The 13,863-nt window shown below is 40.6% G+C and overlaps 1 protein-coding gene across 1 annotated transcript in view; it reads left to right on the plus strand.

Moving 5' to 3' along the window:
- The window catches only part of ARHGAP15 (Rho GTPase activating protein 15), a 222,241-nt gene that overhangs the window by 113,390 nt on the left and 94,988 nt on the right, over positions 1 to 13,863 (plus strand). Inside the window, exon 7 of the mRNA XM_075831029.1 lies at positions 9,988 to 10,122. Coding sequence (XP_075687144.1) covers positions 9,988 to 10,122 — 135 coding nt within the window. The remainder of the gene's footprint in view (positions 1 to 9,987; positions 10,123 to 13,863) is intronic.

The raw sequence follows: 13,863 nt of genomic DNA on the forward strand, positions 1-13,863 counted from the left end.
GGTGTAAGCCATGTGAGATTTAATTTTTGACGTTTATACTTGTTACCTATAGGAATAAATTTTGCACTATAATTACCTAAAGTAGATTTGAAAATCTCCCATTTATCATTTGACATTAGTTCTTCCCAGTCTATATCCTGAATTGCCGCCCTCATCCTGGGGAAATTGGCCTTCTTAAAATTAAATGTTTTTGCCCTCCCAGCCTGTGTTTGTTTTTTACAGTATATGTAAAATATAACTATATTATGATCACTGTTACCGAGGTTTTCAAGAACATTGACATTCCCAACAAGCTCTGCATTATTAGAAATGACCAGATCCAACAGAGCTTCACCTCTAGTCGGGTCTTCCACAAACTGGCCCATAAAATTTTCCTGCAACAGGTTGAGGAAATGTCTCCCCTTTGCAGTTGAAGCCGAACCATGACACCAATTAATATCCCGATAATTAAAATCTCCCATTATCACTACAGTACCCCCCTGTGCAGCCCGCTCCATCTGTTTATATAGCTGACCTTCCATCTCCTCAGTTATATTGGGGGGTCTATAGATTACACCAAAAGTAATTTTTTCAGTGTTTACCTCCCTTTGTAATTCCACCCACAAGGTTTCAATCTCCTCACAATCTTCACCCTCTAATGTCTCTTTCACACTCGCCTTCATATCACTTCTCACATACATACACCACCGCCTTCATATCACTTCTCACATACAGAGATACACCACCGCCTTCATATCACTTCTCCCATACAGACATACATCACCGCCTTCATATCACTTCTCACATACAGACATACACCACCTTCATATCACTTCTCACATACACACATACACCACCTTCATATCGCTTCTTACATACAGACATGCACCACTACCTTTCCTATTCACCCTGTCTTTCCGAAACAATGTGAAACCCTGTAGATTTACAGCCCAGTCATGAGAAGAGTCCAGCCATGTTTCAGCAACACCAACTATATTTATATTTTCTTCCAGTACCAAGGCCTCCAGCTCCCCCATTTTGCTTGCTAGACTTCTGCCATTTGTGAACATACACTTTAACTTGCCTTTAAATGTTTCACTTTCAGTATCAGAAATGTGATTATTTTACATTATTTGGGCATTTTTATTTTCATTTTCATTGCTGTTTTGTAACGAAAGGATCTCCTTATCCTGTTGCCTAGTCCTCTCCTCACAGTCTGTTTCTCCCCCCACCAATAATGCCAATTTGTCCTCCGCAATGGGTCTTGAAACCTGCAAAAGGCTCCTTGTCCCTACAGAAACAAGAGAGTAAGGAACCAGTCCAAGGTTCATGCTATGCTTTTTGTCTAAAAGGGGTGGGGGAGATGAACAACATCCAGCATTAGGAGGGGCCCAAATGGTAATTTTAGATTGTCCCCTGCCTTGTATGCCCTGGTATTAATGATTGAGTTATCATGATCAAAAAGTGGCTGCCACTTCTTGTAAGGCTGGGTTCACACGTTTTTTTTATTGCGTTTCTAACATGGGTTAATGGTTTTGGTTGATGGCCTCCCATTGAGAGACATAGAAGTCTATCTACTAAAAGAAAAGAAAAAAGCAACAAAAACGCAGTGTGAACATGGGATAAGAAGGAATAGAAAATATCCAAACACTGACATTCCCAAGACCAGTGATTCTCATTTACCAATAAAAATATATGTATATATTTTTTTATTATTATTATTTTATTCATTTTTTTAAACCCCAAATATTAGAAAAATGTTTCCATTTATACAGGTCGCTAACAAGATAAAAAAAAGAAAGGAAGTGTTAGGATTACATATAATCTTGCTTTCCTGCCGTAAATTTACCTTGAGTACCTTCCTGTCCGACACAATATCACAACACAGGTGGAAGTTCTCCATGTCTGATTTGATTCAACACAATGATAAATGTTTTCCCATGTGATAAATAAACCCTTTCAAATAAAATGACTTGCACATTTTTGTATATTCAGCAGGATCACAAATATCACTTTGGTCTGATGTTCCTTGTGAGCAATGATGGTTGCACAAAGTTTAATGAGAACCTTCCATGTTACATGGGAGAAGACAATATGGCCGCATCCCGGGATATTTAGTATATTGTTGTTATGTGTTAAGTTGTTAATATGTTGCAACAGTTTTAAGTTATTTGTTTTGTGTTTTTAACCTTCTGTTGAAGCATTTTACGTATCTTGGGAAGTTGACCATAATTCATGCCAATATTCACAACAGTCTGAATAGTTGCCATATGTTAATCATTATATAAGTCCATTTAAAGGGTTAAAAAACCACAAATGAGACCCCTATTGACTCTGAAAATCCCTCTAAACTGGGGAACTGTCAGCCGCTACCAAATGAAAAATTACACTGGAATTTAGGATAGAGTTTGAAGCTTCAGTAAAGCACTTGTTATAAGTAATGGGATACAGTTTTCTCTGGGCGTTCCATATATATATAGGTTGACAGGATCCAGTGTATATAGATGTGTTTGTACTAAAAAAAATTATAAAAAGTAGGTCAGAATTTGTAATAGGAAAGTTTTAAAAGTAAGACGGGTATACAAGCTCTAGATGCAGAGCATGTAGCTGATATTGGGCATCTGGAGAGTAGGATACCCATAGGAGGTGTGAACCTTCACGCGCTGCCCTCCCCTTTACAGGCATTTCAATATTAACAAAAAATGGATGGGGAAAATGGCCCTTCTTTTCCTAAGAAGTAAAGGAAAAGAAGAGTACGGACCAGTAATGGGACCAGTGATCAGTGTTCCCTATAAAGTGTGTGGCTGCGTGGCCGCGCACCTTCCACAGTCCGCTCGCTGTGAGACAACTGTCCCGTACTGTAATCATGTTTTCAGTACGGGACAGTAGTTCCACGGAGAGGCAGGGACTCCTAGCGCCGTACATAACTATAATGCTAGGTGCCCGGCTCTCTGCAGTGTGTTCGGTCCGGGAATTGCGGCCAAAATACGTTACGTCCTTTACGGACCGAACATGCTCCTGTGAATCCAGCCTAATTGTCAATTTTAGTGCTGGACTTGTAATATTATAGTATTTAAAAAAGAAATTAAAACTAATTTAAAATACGTTTTCTTATTCTGTAATTTAGTCGCTATATTAGCGTTTACTGGGGGAATTACTTTTAGTCATCAGATCACCCACCATTGATGGAGACTTGCCCTGCTTCAAGTCTTCTGAACAGTCCATTTTGACTTTTGCTTTGGGACCCCTTTTCTCTATGTTCATAAATGTATTACAGTAATAAAGCCTTGTTCACATCTGTGTTGGGGGCTCCGTTAGGAACCTCTATCACAGATCCAGCCGAAAATACCGGAAACAATAGCGTTATTGTTTCCTGTATAATGACAGACACCATGAGGGAAACCCAGACAGAACCTAATAAAATCAATGGGTTCCGTCGGGTGCCGATGGTGTTCGTCATTCAACGGAACCGGCACTTCCGATATTTTCTCTGTTCTGTTCCCTGATGGAGCGGAGCAACGGTAACCCCAACACAGATGTGAATGACGCCTTATAATGTTGTATGTATTATGTATTTATTTTTTATGAAATCAGTAGCTGTTCCCTTGCAGTGACCACTGATCTGTGTTTAGTTTTCTTTTTTTTCTGCAAAAAAAAAGCACCTAGAGGCTGCAAACTGTGGGAGGGAGGAAAAAACACTCATATATTTGTACAATGAAATAAAAAACATCTTAAAGTCCAATAAGCCCCATACATCTACTTTGTGATGGTTGCAAACATATATTTTAGTTATAATGTTACTTTACTGTAAAGCCGGTAGAAGACATTAAGAGATGTCTAATGGTAGACATCGTCCCTATATTTCATCTCCATTGATCAAGTGGCCAACACAGTAGCTACTCATGTCCAGTCCTAAATCCAATCCCTTACAAAATCCATACAAATGAACGATAAAATGGTGGCACTCTGTAAAGTGTTTAGTGAGCATTGCTCCGGGGGGCATAAGAATAGGAGGTGCAAGGAATTAGGTGACACCCAGGCACCCAATGGTCCCTCTGTCCCATATAAGATCAGTCCTAAAAATGAAGCATCTTGGTCCTATTACAGATTTAACATTGGGCTCAGGAACTTCGAGTTACCCCCTTTTCACCTCCTTTATGAAAAGGGAAGCCAAGGAGTAATAAGGTTGCACTATTCCCGGACCCTCCACATATATATAAGGCCAGATTCACACCAACGAGTGCAAACTCGGCCATGAAAAACGGCCCTTTTTTCACGCCCGAGTTGCACCCGTTTTCACGAATCCCCATAGACTTCAGTCTATCGAGGTATGCGTGAAAACGAAAGAAAATAGGACACGTTCGATTTTTCAACTGGCCCTTCACACGGTCCGTTGAAACAACGGCCGTGTGAACGGCCCCATTGAAACCCATGCGTCCGTGTGACGGTTGTTGTTTTACCAGCCATCACACGGATGTATACTACTGTCGTCTGAAGATTGTAACCTTCTACATTAGTTGGTTCCCAGAAACATCCACCATATGGGGACACTGAGGATCTATTATTAATCATAAGAAAATATCCTCAAACAAGTTTTTACAATGTAATGAAATAACAATAATCCAACCATGGAGGTGAAATATGACGATAACAAAACACTTTAATAATATTAAGGAGAATAGGAAAAGAAAAATAAATCTGAGGCTTATAGACCTAAAGGAAAATGTGTGACTTGTAGCCAACGGACAAGTAATTAAAAGGAGACATATTATTTATTCAGAACTGAACTCTGGGGCTGGAAGAGGACTCCCGGATTTTAGCTGGAGGGAAAAAAAAGTAAAATTATGCTAAATAAAAGTAAAATGATGTCATCACCTAACAAACCATTAAAAGCATTTGTTGTAAGGCATGAACTCAAAAATATATGGCTACATTTTTTGAAAGTTTGGATCAATCAGTCAAGAAAATTTTAAGGTGGAATTTACAGTTTAGTTCATTACTACCGGTCAGACTGAACACAACTCTTTTTATATATATATATATATATATATATATATATATATATATATATATATATACTGTATATATATATATATATATATATATATATGTATATACATATATAGATCCAAGAATCAGGCAGCACTCCAAGGTGTAAGCAAAATAGAAAAGGTTCTATCTATTTGCATCAGGTCCATTAGCCCTGACACACAGGATCGAAGGCGTTTTACGCCTCGAATTACGCCTGAAAAGACGGCTCCAATACGTCGGCAAATATCTGCCCATTGCCTGCAATGGGTCTTACGATGTTCTGTGCAGACGAGCTGTCATTTTACGCGTCGCTGTCAAAAAACAGCGCATAAAATTACGGCCGCGTCAAAGAAGTGCAGGACACTTCTTGGGATGTAATTGGAGCTGTTTTTCATTGACTCCAATGAAGAACAGCTCCAATTACGTCCGTAATGGACGCCGCGAAAAACACGTGCACTTGTAAAAACGTCTGAAATTCTGGAGCTGTTTTCTCCTGAAAACAGCTCCGTAATTTCAGACGTATTTGGCGCTGTCGTGTGCACATACCCTAAGTTTGTAACTTAGATGTGATGGATAACCGGTGGATCCTGTGTGTCAGAGACATGGAGGACACGCTGACACTGAACCCGTCAGTCCCGCTGACGTGACAGATACAGGTTTCAGCACTAGATACAGCTGCTCTGTATTCAGGATATAAAGCAGCTGTATCTCAAAAAGCAAAAATATTTTTTTATAAAAAGTATTTAGTAAGTTGCACCAATCCCACTGATACACTTTTTTTTATTAAAAAAAAATACTTCAAAGGTGTACATAGCCTTTAACTATAGACCCCAATTACCCCCAACATGTTTTCTGGATTTTCTAAGTATTGCACAGGTAGTCTACACATGAGGAGTTGCCACGGATGTTTTTTCTATGGTATATCTTCATGACCTGTTGGATGTACTTGAGGGCTGGAATTATAAAACACTGCTCTAAATAATCGACTCCACAGCTTCTGGGGGGAAGGAGTCTACAACTATTATGTGTGTGGGGACATAGAAGTGGTCACTGGGCCTTCCCAGTACATCCCAACACAGCAATCTATCCAAGTGAACATGACCCTATGTATATGTGTGTATAGCATATTTGGTAGCAGTCCCTGTTTTGATGGTACCATTTTACAAAACAGACCTTAAAGGGGTGGGGTTTATGCAAATTTGAATGAAATGTGGGCGTTCATGCCATTTTACGGGTGTTCCCAGGCAAGGCTTAAGATGTCCTGATTTTGGGGATATTAATATATGGTATAGTAAAATAGTTCCAACTTGATATCAGCCAACGGTTTGGTATCTCCATGGTTCCGATCCCAAACATTAAAAGGTCCATACATCAGAATATCATGTCCTGATCATAGAAAAAAAAAATTCTTGTATTTTGGACTTAAAAACATATATCGCCTAGGAAGCTCATATTAGTGAATTTCGAAGTTATAGGATGTAGTTGAACCCAGGTCCTCGAGCCAGTGATAACTGGGGGCCCTTTAAAGATTTTGCATTGGGGTCCAAGAGCTTCAAGTTACGCCTCTGTACACGGACGCCAGACTAATGTGAATTTATCTACAGTCATATACATCTCATTGCAGTCGTGAAATTACTCATCTACTGCGTGTCTATCCCCAACCCAATAAACACGTTGATCACATTGCACATTGTTCTGCGCGCTCCTCAACTTCCCCGTTACAACATAGCTACTTTTACATTTTCTAAATGTGTTTCAAGCAATAAATTGTACAACATTTTTTAGAACATGTGTTCAGCTATTTCTGTAAGAACGAAGCTCTTAACAAAACATAAGCCCTCTGCATGAGATCCTAGCTGCAAAGTGCTTAAAAGATAAAGTAAGAATTGGTGTCATGGGAAGAACGCCAGCTGTAGAGTACACAGGTCCATTATGAAAAGTATGGTAGTGGGAGAGGAGAAAATGATTTAATCAGGAGTAAAACCAATTTTATTATAAGGGCACGCAGGGGGTGTGGCACCACGGCGAGAGGGACATTTCCAAATATCTGACACATTTTAACAATGCAAAGCCCTCGTTCTTTAAAGTGACAGTAAAGCCATCAGGTTCTTTGTCTTTTCGTATCATTGTTTCTTGATGACTCTTAAGATCCTGTCGGCTTGTGTCTTATGTGAACGTTTCGTTCCAAATGAGAGTTAAAAAGAACGGGGAGGAGACGGGAGCTGGTAATTGATCATATTTAAACAATCAACTTGATTGCAGTTAAAGGGAGGTCACTTGATGACCACAGCTCGTGCTGACACGCACATGAAGTCTATGGAGAAGCTACTGTGAGAAGTTTGGCCCCCCCACAGACGTTTATGTCAAAGTCATTATTGACGTCAGTGGCGGAATTTGACACACAATGCCGTTGATGATCAATGAGCAGAACTCGCTTTATTGCAGTTTGACGGGATATTCTTTGATACAAATCCCAACAAAAGAAAATTGGATTTGATTTTTGTCCAAACAGCCTTAGGTATTAAGCATTTGTCCTGGGAAATTTTTGTTCTTCAAGTTTTAGGTTTTGTTATATTTTGTTGTTACTTTTTTATTACTGCCTATCTGTGACCGTTGTTATGTCGGCCAGATGTTTAGGATCCAGCAAGCCAAATAAAAGTGGAGCCGTGCTGTGGGACAGGAACGTTATATTTAGGGTTGAATTTACACAGTAGTTGCTCAGTGGTTATGTTGCACGAGGGCAACGTCTGTATGGAGTTTGTATGTTCTACCTGTCTTTGCATGGGTTTCTCCGGTTTCCTCCAAAAACGCCAAAAACATACAGATAGTGGATTGAACTTGTGAGTCCCACTGGGGACAGTGAGTTATGACAACTCTGTGCAGTGCTGCGGAATATGTTGACGCTATATAGGCAACAAAAATGAATATTATGGGGACTCCAGGTATATGCCTATGGTAGTACAGGTTGGAAAGGAATATATAAATAAATCCTATGTATGAGAACCAGCAAATGTCCTCATGCTTCGTATACCAAGCCCTGTAGGTGCGGGTGTCTTTCTTATCTCTGATTCTTATTCTATCGCTACTCTATGTGTGGGATACATTGCATCTTATGGACATATCCCATATGTAGAGCTGCCCTATAGACGCTTTATGAACAACCCTCCTCAATACCCACAGTCCCTAGGATGGACAGTCCATATTTTCTGAACAGAATTTCCATCTCCGTTTTTAATGGATTTGGGACAATCATTGAAACTTAAAAAAGTCCAAAAACATCAAGTTGGTCTACAAACCCAAAAATGTATTAGGGCCCCAAAGACTGGTTACGGATGGATTTTAATCCAACCAAAGCCACATTTTCATACATTTTTTATATTTCTCCCTATTCAGGGGAGTAGCTATAGGGGGGTGCAGAGGTGGCAGACACACCCTGATCGGATACAAAGGTCTCTCTGACACATAAGAAGATACCAGTATTATAAATGAAGTTTCACCTCTGACCCTATTGTTTATATGAGGTTTCTCCCGCAATCTGTTAGGACATATAGTGTAGAAATTCCTACGTGTTTGGTGTTTTTGTCTATATATATGCACTTGCCTAAATTTACTAGACTTGTAATACAATTTACCCAACCCATTTTTTAAATATCTAAATGGCCTTAATATACCATTTAAAGGGGAACTCTGTTCCGTGATAATATGTTATAATAAATCTATTCCAGTTGTCAGGCTCTATTTTTATTTAGTTTTTCCAGGAGCACTCCTTCCTCCATGTCCATACCTGGTCCATGCTGTATATACTACTACACCCACTGTCCCACCTCATGATCTTATTAGGAAGCAGTAGTTTATCTTTCATTTCTCCTACCACGCGTTTCTATTCTACCTGAGCTCTTTTTATAAGCTTTGTCTTGTAGCGTTAGCAGCACTTCCGCCGAATCTAATTAAATAAATGTATTAATTTCCCCATGTAACACTTCCGCAGTTCTCCACAAAAAGTTGTCACCGAGCAGCGAGGTGCGTGTGCGCCGTGTAATTACCGTACGTTTGATGTTTTAGCAAATACAACCTGATAACACCAAGCAATGGAGGATAATTATTTCATTCTTCCTAATTAAATATTGTATTAAAGTTCTCTCTTTCAAATTTGCAAAGATTCTCAGTTCAGGGTAGCTTCAAACAAAACGTTCTCCTGTGTGTAACCGGCGACTGCTGGAAGAAGAGTATTTTTTGTGTCTGGCACGTTATCATTCCTGACAGATTTACACAGCCTAGGTAGACCAACAGGGGTCCGCCTAGCATTGTTGCTCCCGCAGTTTACCTTGCTGAGTTGAAAACAGAACATTATTGAAATCATTAAAAAGAGGATTTGCTCCCCCTCCTCCTCCTCCTCCTCCTCCTCCCCTCTCGTGCATATTCCTAGTTGATGTTGCTGTCAGCCACAAACAAATGTGACAATGCCTTACCTATAATTCCCCAGCACATTGCATGGCCAGCATATGTAACATAATAGCCTATTTTCTATTGCCGCACTTAGCATATGTCTCATGTTGGCTCAGTTAGGCCTTAGGTCGGTCCCTTGAGTTGCACAACATTGGCAACTCAGCCCCTCGGCCTCCCGAATAAAACCGAATAGCTTTGAATCATGTTGAGCTGTAATTCTAATTTCTATGCTGATGCATTATGGGAATAAATGTATCTGACATGTTATGTCAATGCCATGTCTCTTTTTATCTCCTGTATTTTTTTTGTTATTTTTTTTTTTTGTTAGCTGCATTCCTACAGATGGTATTTCATTGAATACGCTCCTTTCCTAGAGTCGAAAAAAAAACAAAAAAACACCGCACCAAACCTCTAGGTGCAGAAGGCTGTTAACGGTTGCTGATGATAGTAGGGAAACATTAACATAATAATTAGTGTCTTGTAATTGTTTCATTAAAACCAGTTGTTCCATTTCTCCTCGTGTTTTCCCAGAAGAGAAGCTGAATTTGGACGACAGCCAGTGGGAGGACATACACGTTGTCACTGGAGCACTCAAGATGTTTTTCCGAGAGCTGCCGGATCCTCTGTTCCCACATAGCTTCTTTGAGCAGTTTGTGGAAGCAATAAGTAAGTGCAATTTTTTAATTTCTATAGATATATATACATGTATATATATATATATATATATACATATATATAAGTGCACAAAATGGAAGTGCGGACGAATGCAGAAAAACTATTCTGCACATTTTTTTTTTATTTTTTTTTTTTTTACAGATTATGTTGCAATGGTACTAAAGTTGTTTTTTTTTATATATACCGTATATACACAAAAGACAAAAGAGCAGAACGTTCAATATGTGACATCACATTATTTGTTGCTAATAATTACTTTCCTCTGTTCCTTTTATATCATTTCTATTCAGGATTATGTATTTAAAGCAGTCACAGAATTTTAGTTTTGTCTGCTATGGTGAGATACACCAAGTTTAAAATTTACAGGAGGTGTCAAGAATAGGGTGCCCTAAGTTATTTACTTGTAGGGATGAGGCCTGAAGAATGTTCAAGACGTATTTTAACTATTCAAAATTTTGGTTTCTTAAAAATTTTTTATTTAATATCTCACCCAATTTATAGTTACTTCTATTGAAATTATTGGAAGCCCAATAAAGGAGGATTATGCATGTAATTGTTCTTCATCCACTTATATGAGAAAACCATTGTCTCATCTCAAAGAATCCTTTACATATGCCCTTTTTCGGCATAAGGATATCATAGAAGGGGTACCCGACTTGAGACCTCCCAATGTATGAATAAGAGCAGAGAGTTAATCAGCAGCTCTCGCATTGGTTGGCCCGGTCCATTTATGTATTACATGGATGGCAATTCATATGATGACCACCTGTAATACTTAATTTCCCCTGTAGCGGCCGCTACAAAGGAAATGAGCAGCTGATGGAAACTTCACCCGGACTTCAACTTCATATTAACTGGTTCCCGACCGCTGGCTGTGTTTTTATGCCCAGCGGTCAGGGTCCTTAAATCCCGCGCAATAGACTTTTTACGGCGCAGGTTTTAACTTACTGCCCGAGAGATCGGACAGCTGAATGTCGGGTCTCCGGCTGTCAGTGACTGCCGGGGACCCTGAGGAGAGGATACAAGCAGCTTTCGCTGCTTCTGTCTTCTCTGATCACTTGTACACAGCGCTCAATGAGCGCTGTGTATAGGAAGAGGCAGCGGCTGCACCGCTGTCTCTATTGCTCCCGGTGTTCATGTGACTGGTCACATGATCACCGGGTGTGTCGTTAGTGACAGACTGCTGCTGGGTCTTACTAGACCCAGCACAGCCCTATTAGTGACAATCGTCACTATGAGAGGGCTGATTTCCCTGCTGTGCAGCACCAGTTACAGTGGAAAAAGATGGTGTAAAAGAAAGAAAAAAAATACATAAAGTTCCCCAAAGTTCTTTTTTGACCTTTGAGGGACAGAACATAATAATAAAAAACTAAAAGTAAAGTGCAATTTTTTTTAATAATAAATACAAATAAAATACCCACCCCAAAAAAACCATCAAGCCGCCCCCCCCCCTGCCAATCATTGTCACAACGCTAGCCCGGACTCAATTACCCTAATATAGACATGTAATATATTAAAATTTACAGCAGACAATGACGATCACAAATAAAAGGTCTATTTTAGCTATTTTAGGGTAAAACTATGTTATTACCAAAAAAAAAATAGCTGAAAAGTAAAATAGTATTTTTTTACTATTATTTTCAAACTTTAAGAATAAAAATTCTACAATAGCAAAAAGGATGTATATAAAAATGATAAAAAAAAGAAATCTGCATTGTCTACGGAAAAAATTATCGCAAAAATCACGTCGCTAGCCAGGGGCGTAACCTGGAAAGACTGGGCCCCATAGCAAACTTTTGACTTGGGCCCCCCCTCCCCAGGGTATCACACAACCTTGTATGTAGTGCCTCCCTATAGATTCAGCCACACAGTGCCCCCCTATAGATAGCACCATACACAGCACCCTGTAGATAACGCCTTACAGACCCCCTGTTGATAACGCCATACAACCCCCCTGTAGATAACGCTATACAGCCCTCCCCCTGTAGATAACGCCAAACAGCCCCCTGTAGATAACGCCATACAGCCCCCCTGTAGATAACGCTATATAGCCCCCTGTAGATAACGCCATACAGCCCCCCCTGTAGATTACACCATACAACCCCCCTGTAGATAACGCTATATAGCCCCCTGTAGATAACGCCATACAGCCCCCCCTGTAGATTACACCATACAGCCCCCCTGTAGATAACACCATACAGCCCTAAAATCCCCCTGTAGATAACGCCATACAGCCCCCCTGTAGGTAACGCCATATAGCCCTCCCCCTGTAGATAACACCATACAGCACTAAACTCCCCCTGTAGATAACGCCATACAGCCCCCCCTTTAGATAACGCCATACAGCCCCCCCCCCAAAAAAAAACGGCCTATAGTTTGTCCTACAAAAGAGATGTATCCCCTATCCACAGTATAGGGGATACATGTGTGATCGCTGGCAGCGATAAGGAGAACGGGGGACCGAAAGTCCCCCGAAGTTCTCCATGACTAACCTCGGACTTCCGGCGTCTGCGCAGTTCAATAAAAATGAAAGGTGCACTGGTCACGCATGCGCACAAGCGTGACCAGTGCACAAGTCATTCCTATGGAGCTGCCGACAGACCCCGGAAGTCTGAGGTTTGTCATGGAGAACTTCGTCGGACTTTCGGTCCCCCGTTCTCCTTATCGCTGGGCGTCCCATCGATCCCACATGTATCCCCTATCCTGTCGATAGGGGATGCATGTCTTTTGTAGGAACAACCCCTTCAGTGGCGTCGCGCTGTAACAGCCATAGCGGTTGCTAGCGGAGCCTCCGGCCATGGGGGAGGGCCGTGCTGGCGGGTGGCACGGGCCTCCTCATGCTGCGGGCCCCGTAGCAGCCGCTGCTATAGCGGTAGTTACGCCACTGTCGCTAGCCCAACAAATAAAAAGTTATAGCTATTTAACTAACGCGTGCTAAAAAGGGCTAAACGGTGTCTGGCCCTGAAGGCTCAAAACAGTGCGGACCTGAACCGGTTAAAAAGGGTTGTTTGTGAAGAGATAATACCACTAATCCAGCTAGTTACAGAAGATGTGAGTATGAGAGAAACAAACCGGAGATTGAAAGACATAAGAAGAGAAGGATAGGAGAGAGGAGACAGCAGCTACTAGTATGTGTATGATTGTATGCATGCCAGGTGACCAGGTGACCACATACAGCTCCCCATAAGGTCCAGAATGGATGACTCTGATTGCAATTTCTAGTATGAGCAGATCTGGGGTACAAACTGCAGCTTTAACAAGTGAAATCAGGACAAAGATGTGTTAACAGAGATGTGTGTATCACTGCAGCAAAAAATACAGTTCAGAGAATAAAATGTAAAAGGAATTATCTGCTAATGTGATGTGCTTTTTTTGTTAATATCTTTTCATACTTTGAAGCTCAGTTCCCAAAATGGATCAGATGTTTTAAATTCTCATATTCTCTAAGGAGTTTTCTCATGTACACAGTGTCGCCCCCTGTTGAGTAATGAAGTTTGAATGAGCTCCCAGTAGGAGACGGGGGAAGGGAACTGACAACTGCTCCTAGCATATTTCTAGCTAATAAGGTGGTTGACACTTTTAAAGTCCATTCAGCTGTTGCTTAAGTACAAGAGAATCAGTCAGCACTGCTGGGACCAGTAGTCCTTCTGGACATTCGGCAGTACAACAGTGGCTGTGGTATAAGTCTATGGAGGTGCAGGGCTTCGTAGGTAAGACCATATGTAACACAAT

The sequence above is a fragment of the Rhinoderma darwinii genome, chromosome 6 (genome assembly GCF_050947455.1).
Source record: "Rhinoderma darwinii isolate aRhiDar2 chromosome 6, aRhiDar2.hap1, whole genome shotgun sequence".
Classification (NCBI taxonomy): domain Eukaryota; kingdom Metazoa; phylum Chordata; class Amphibia; order Anura; family Rhinodermatidae; genus Rhinoderma; species Rhinoderma darwinii.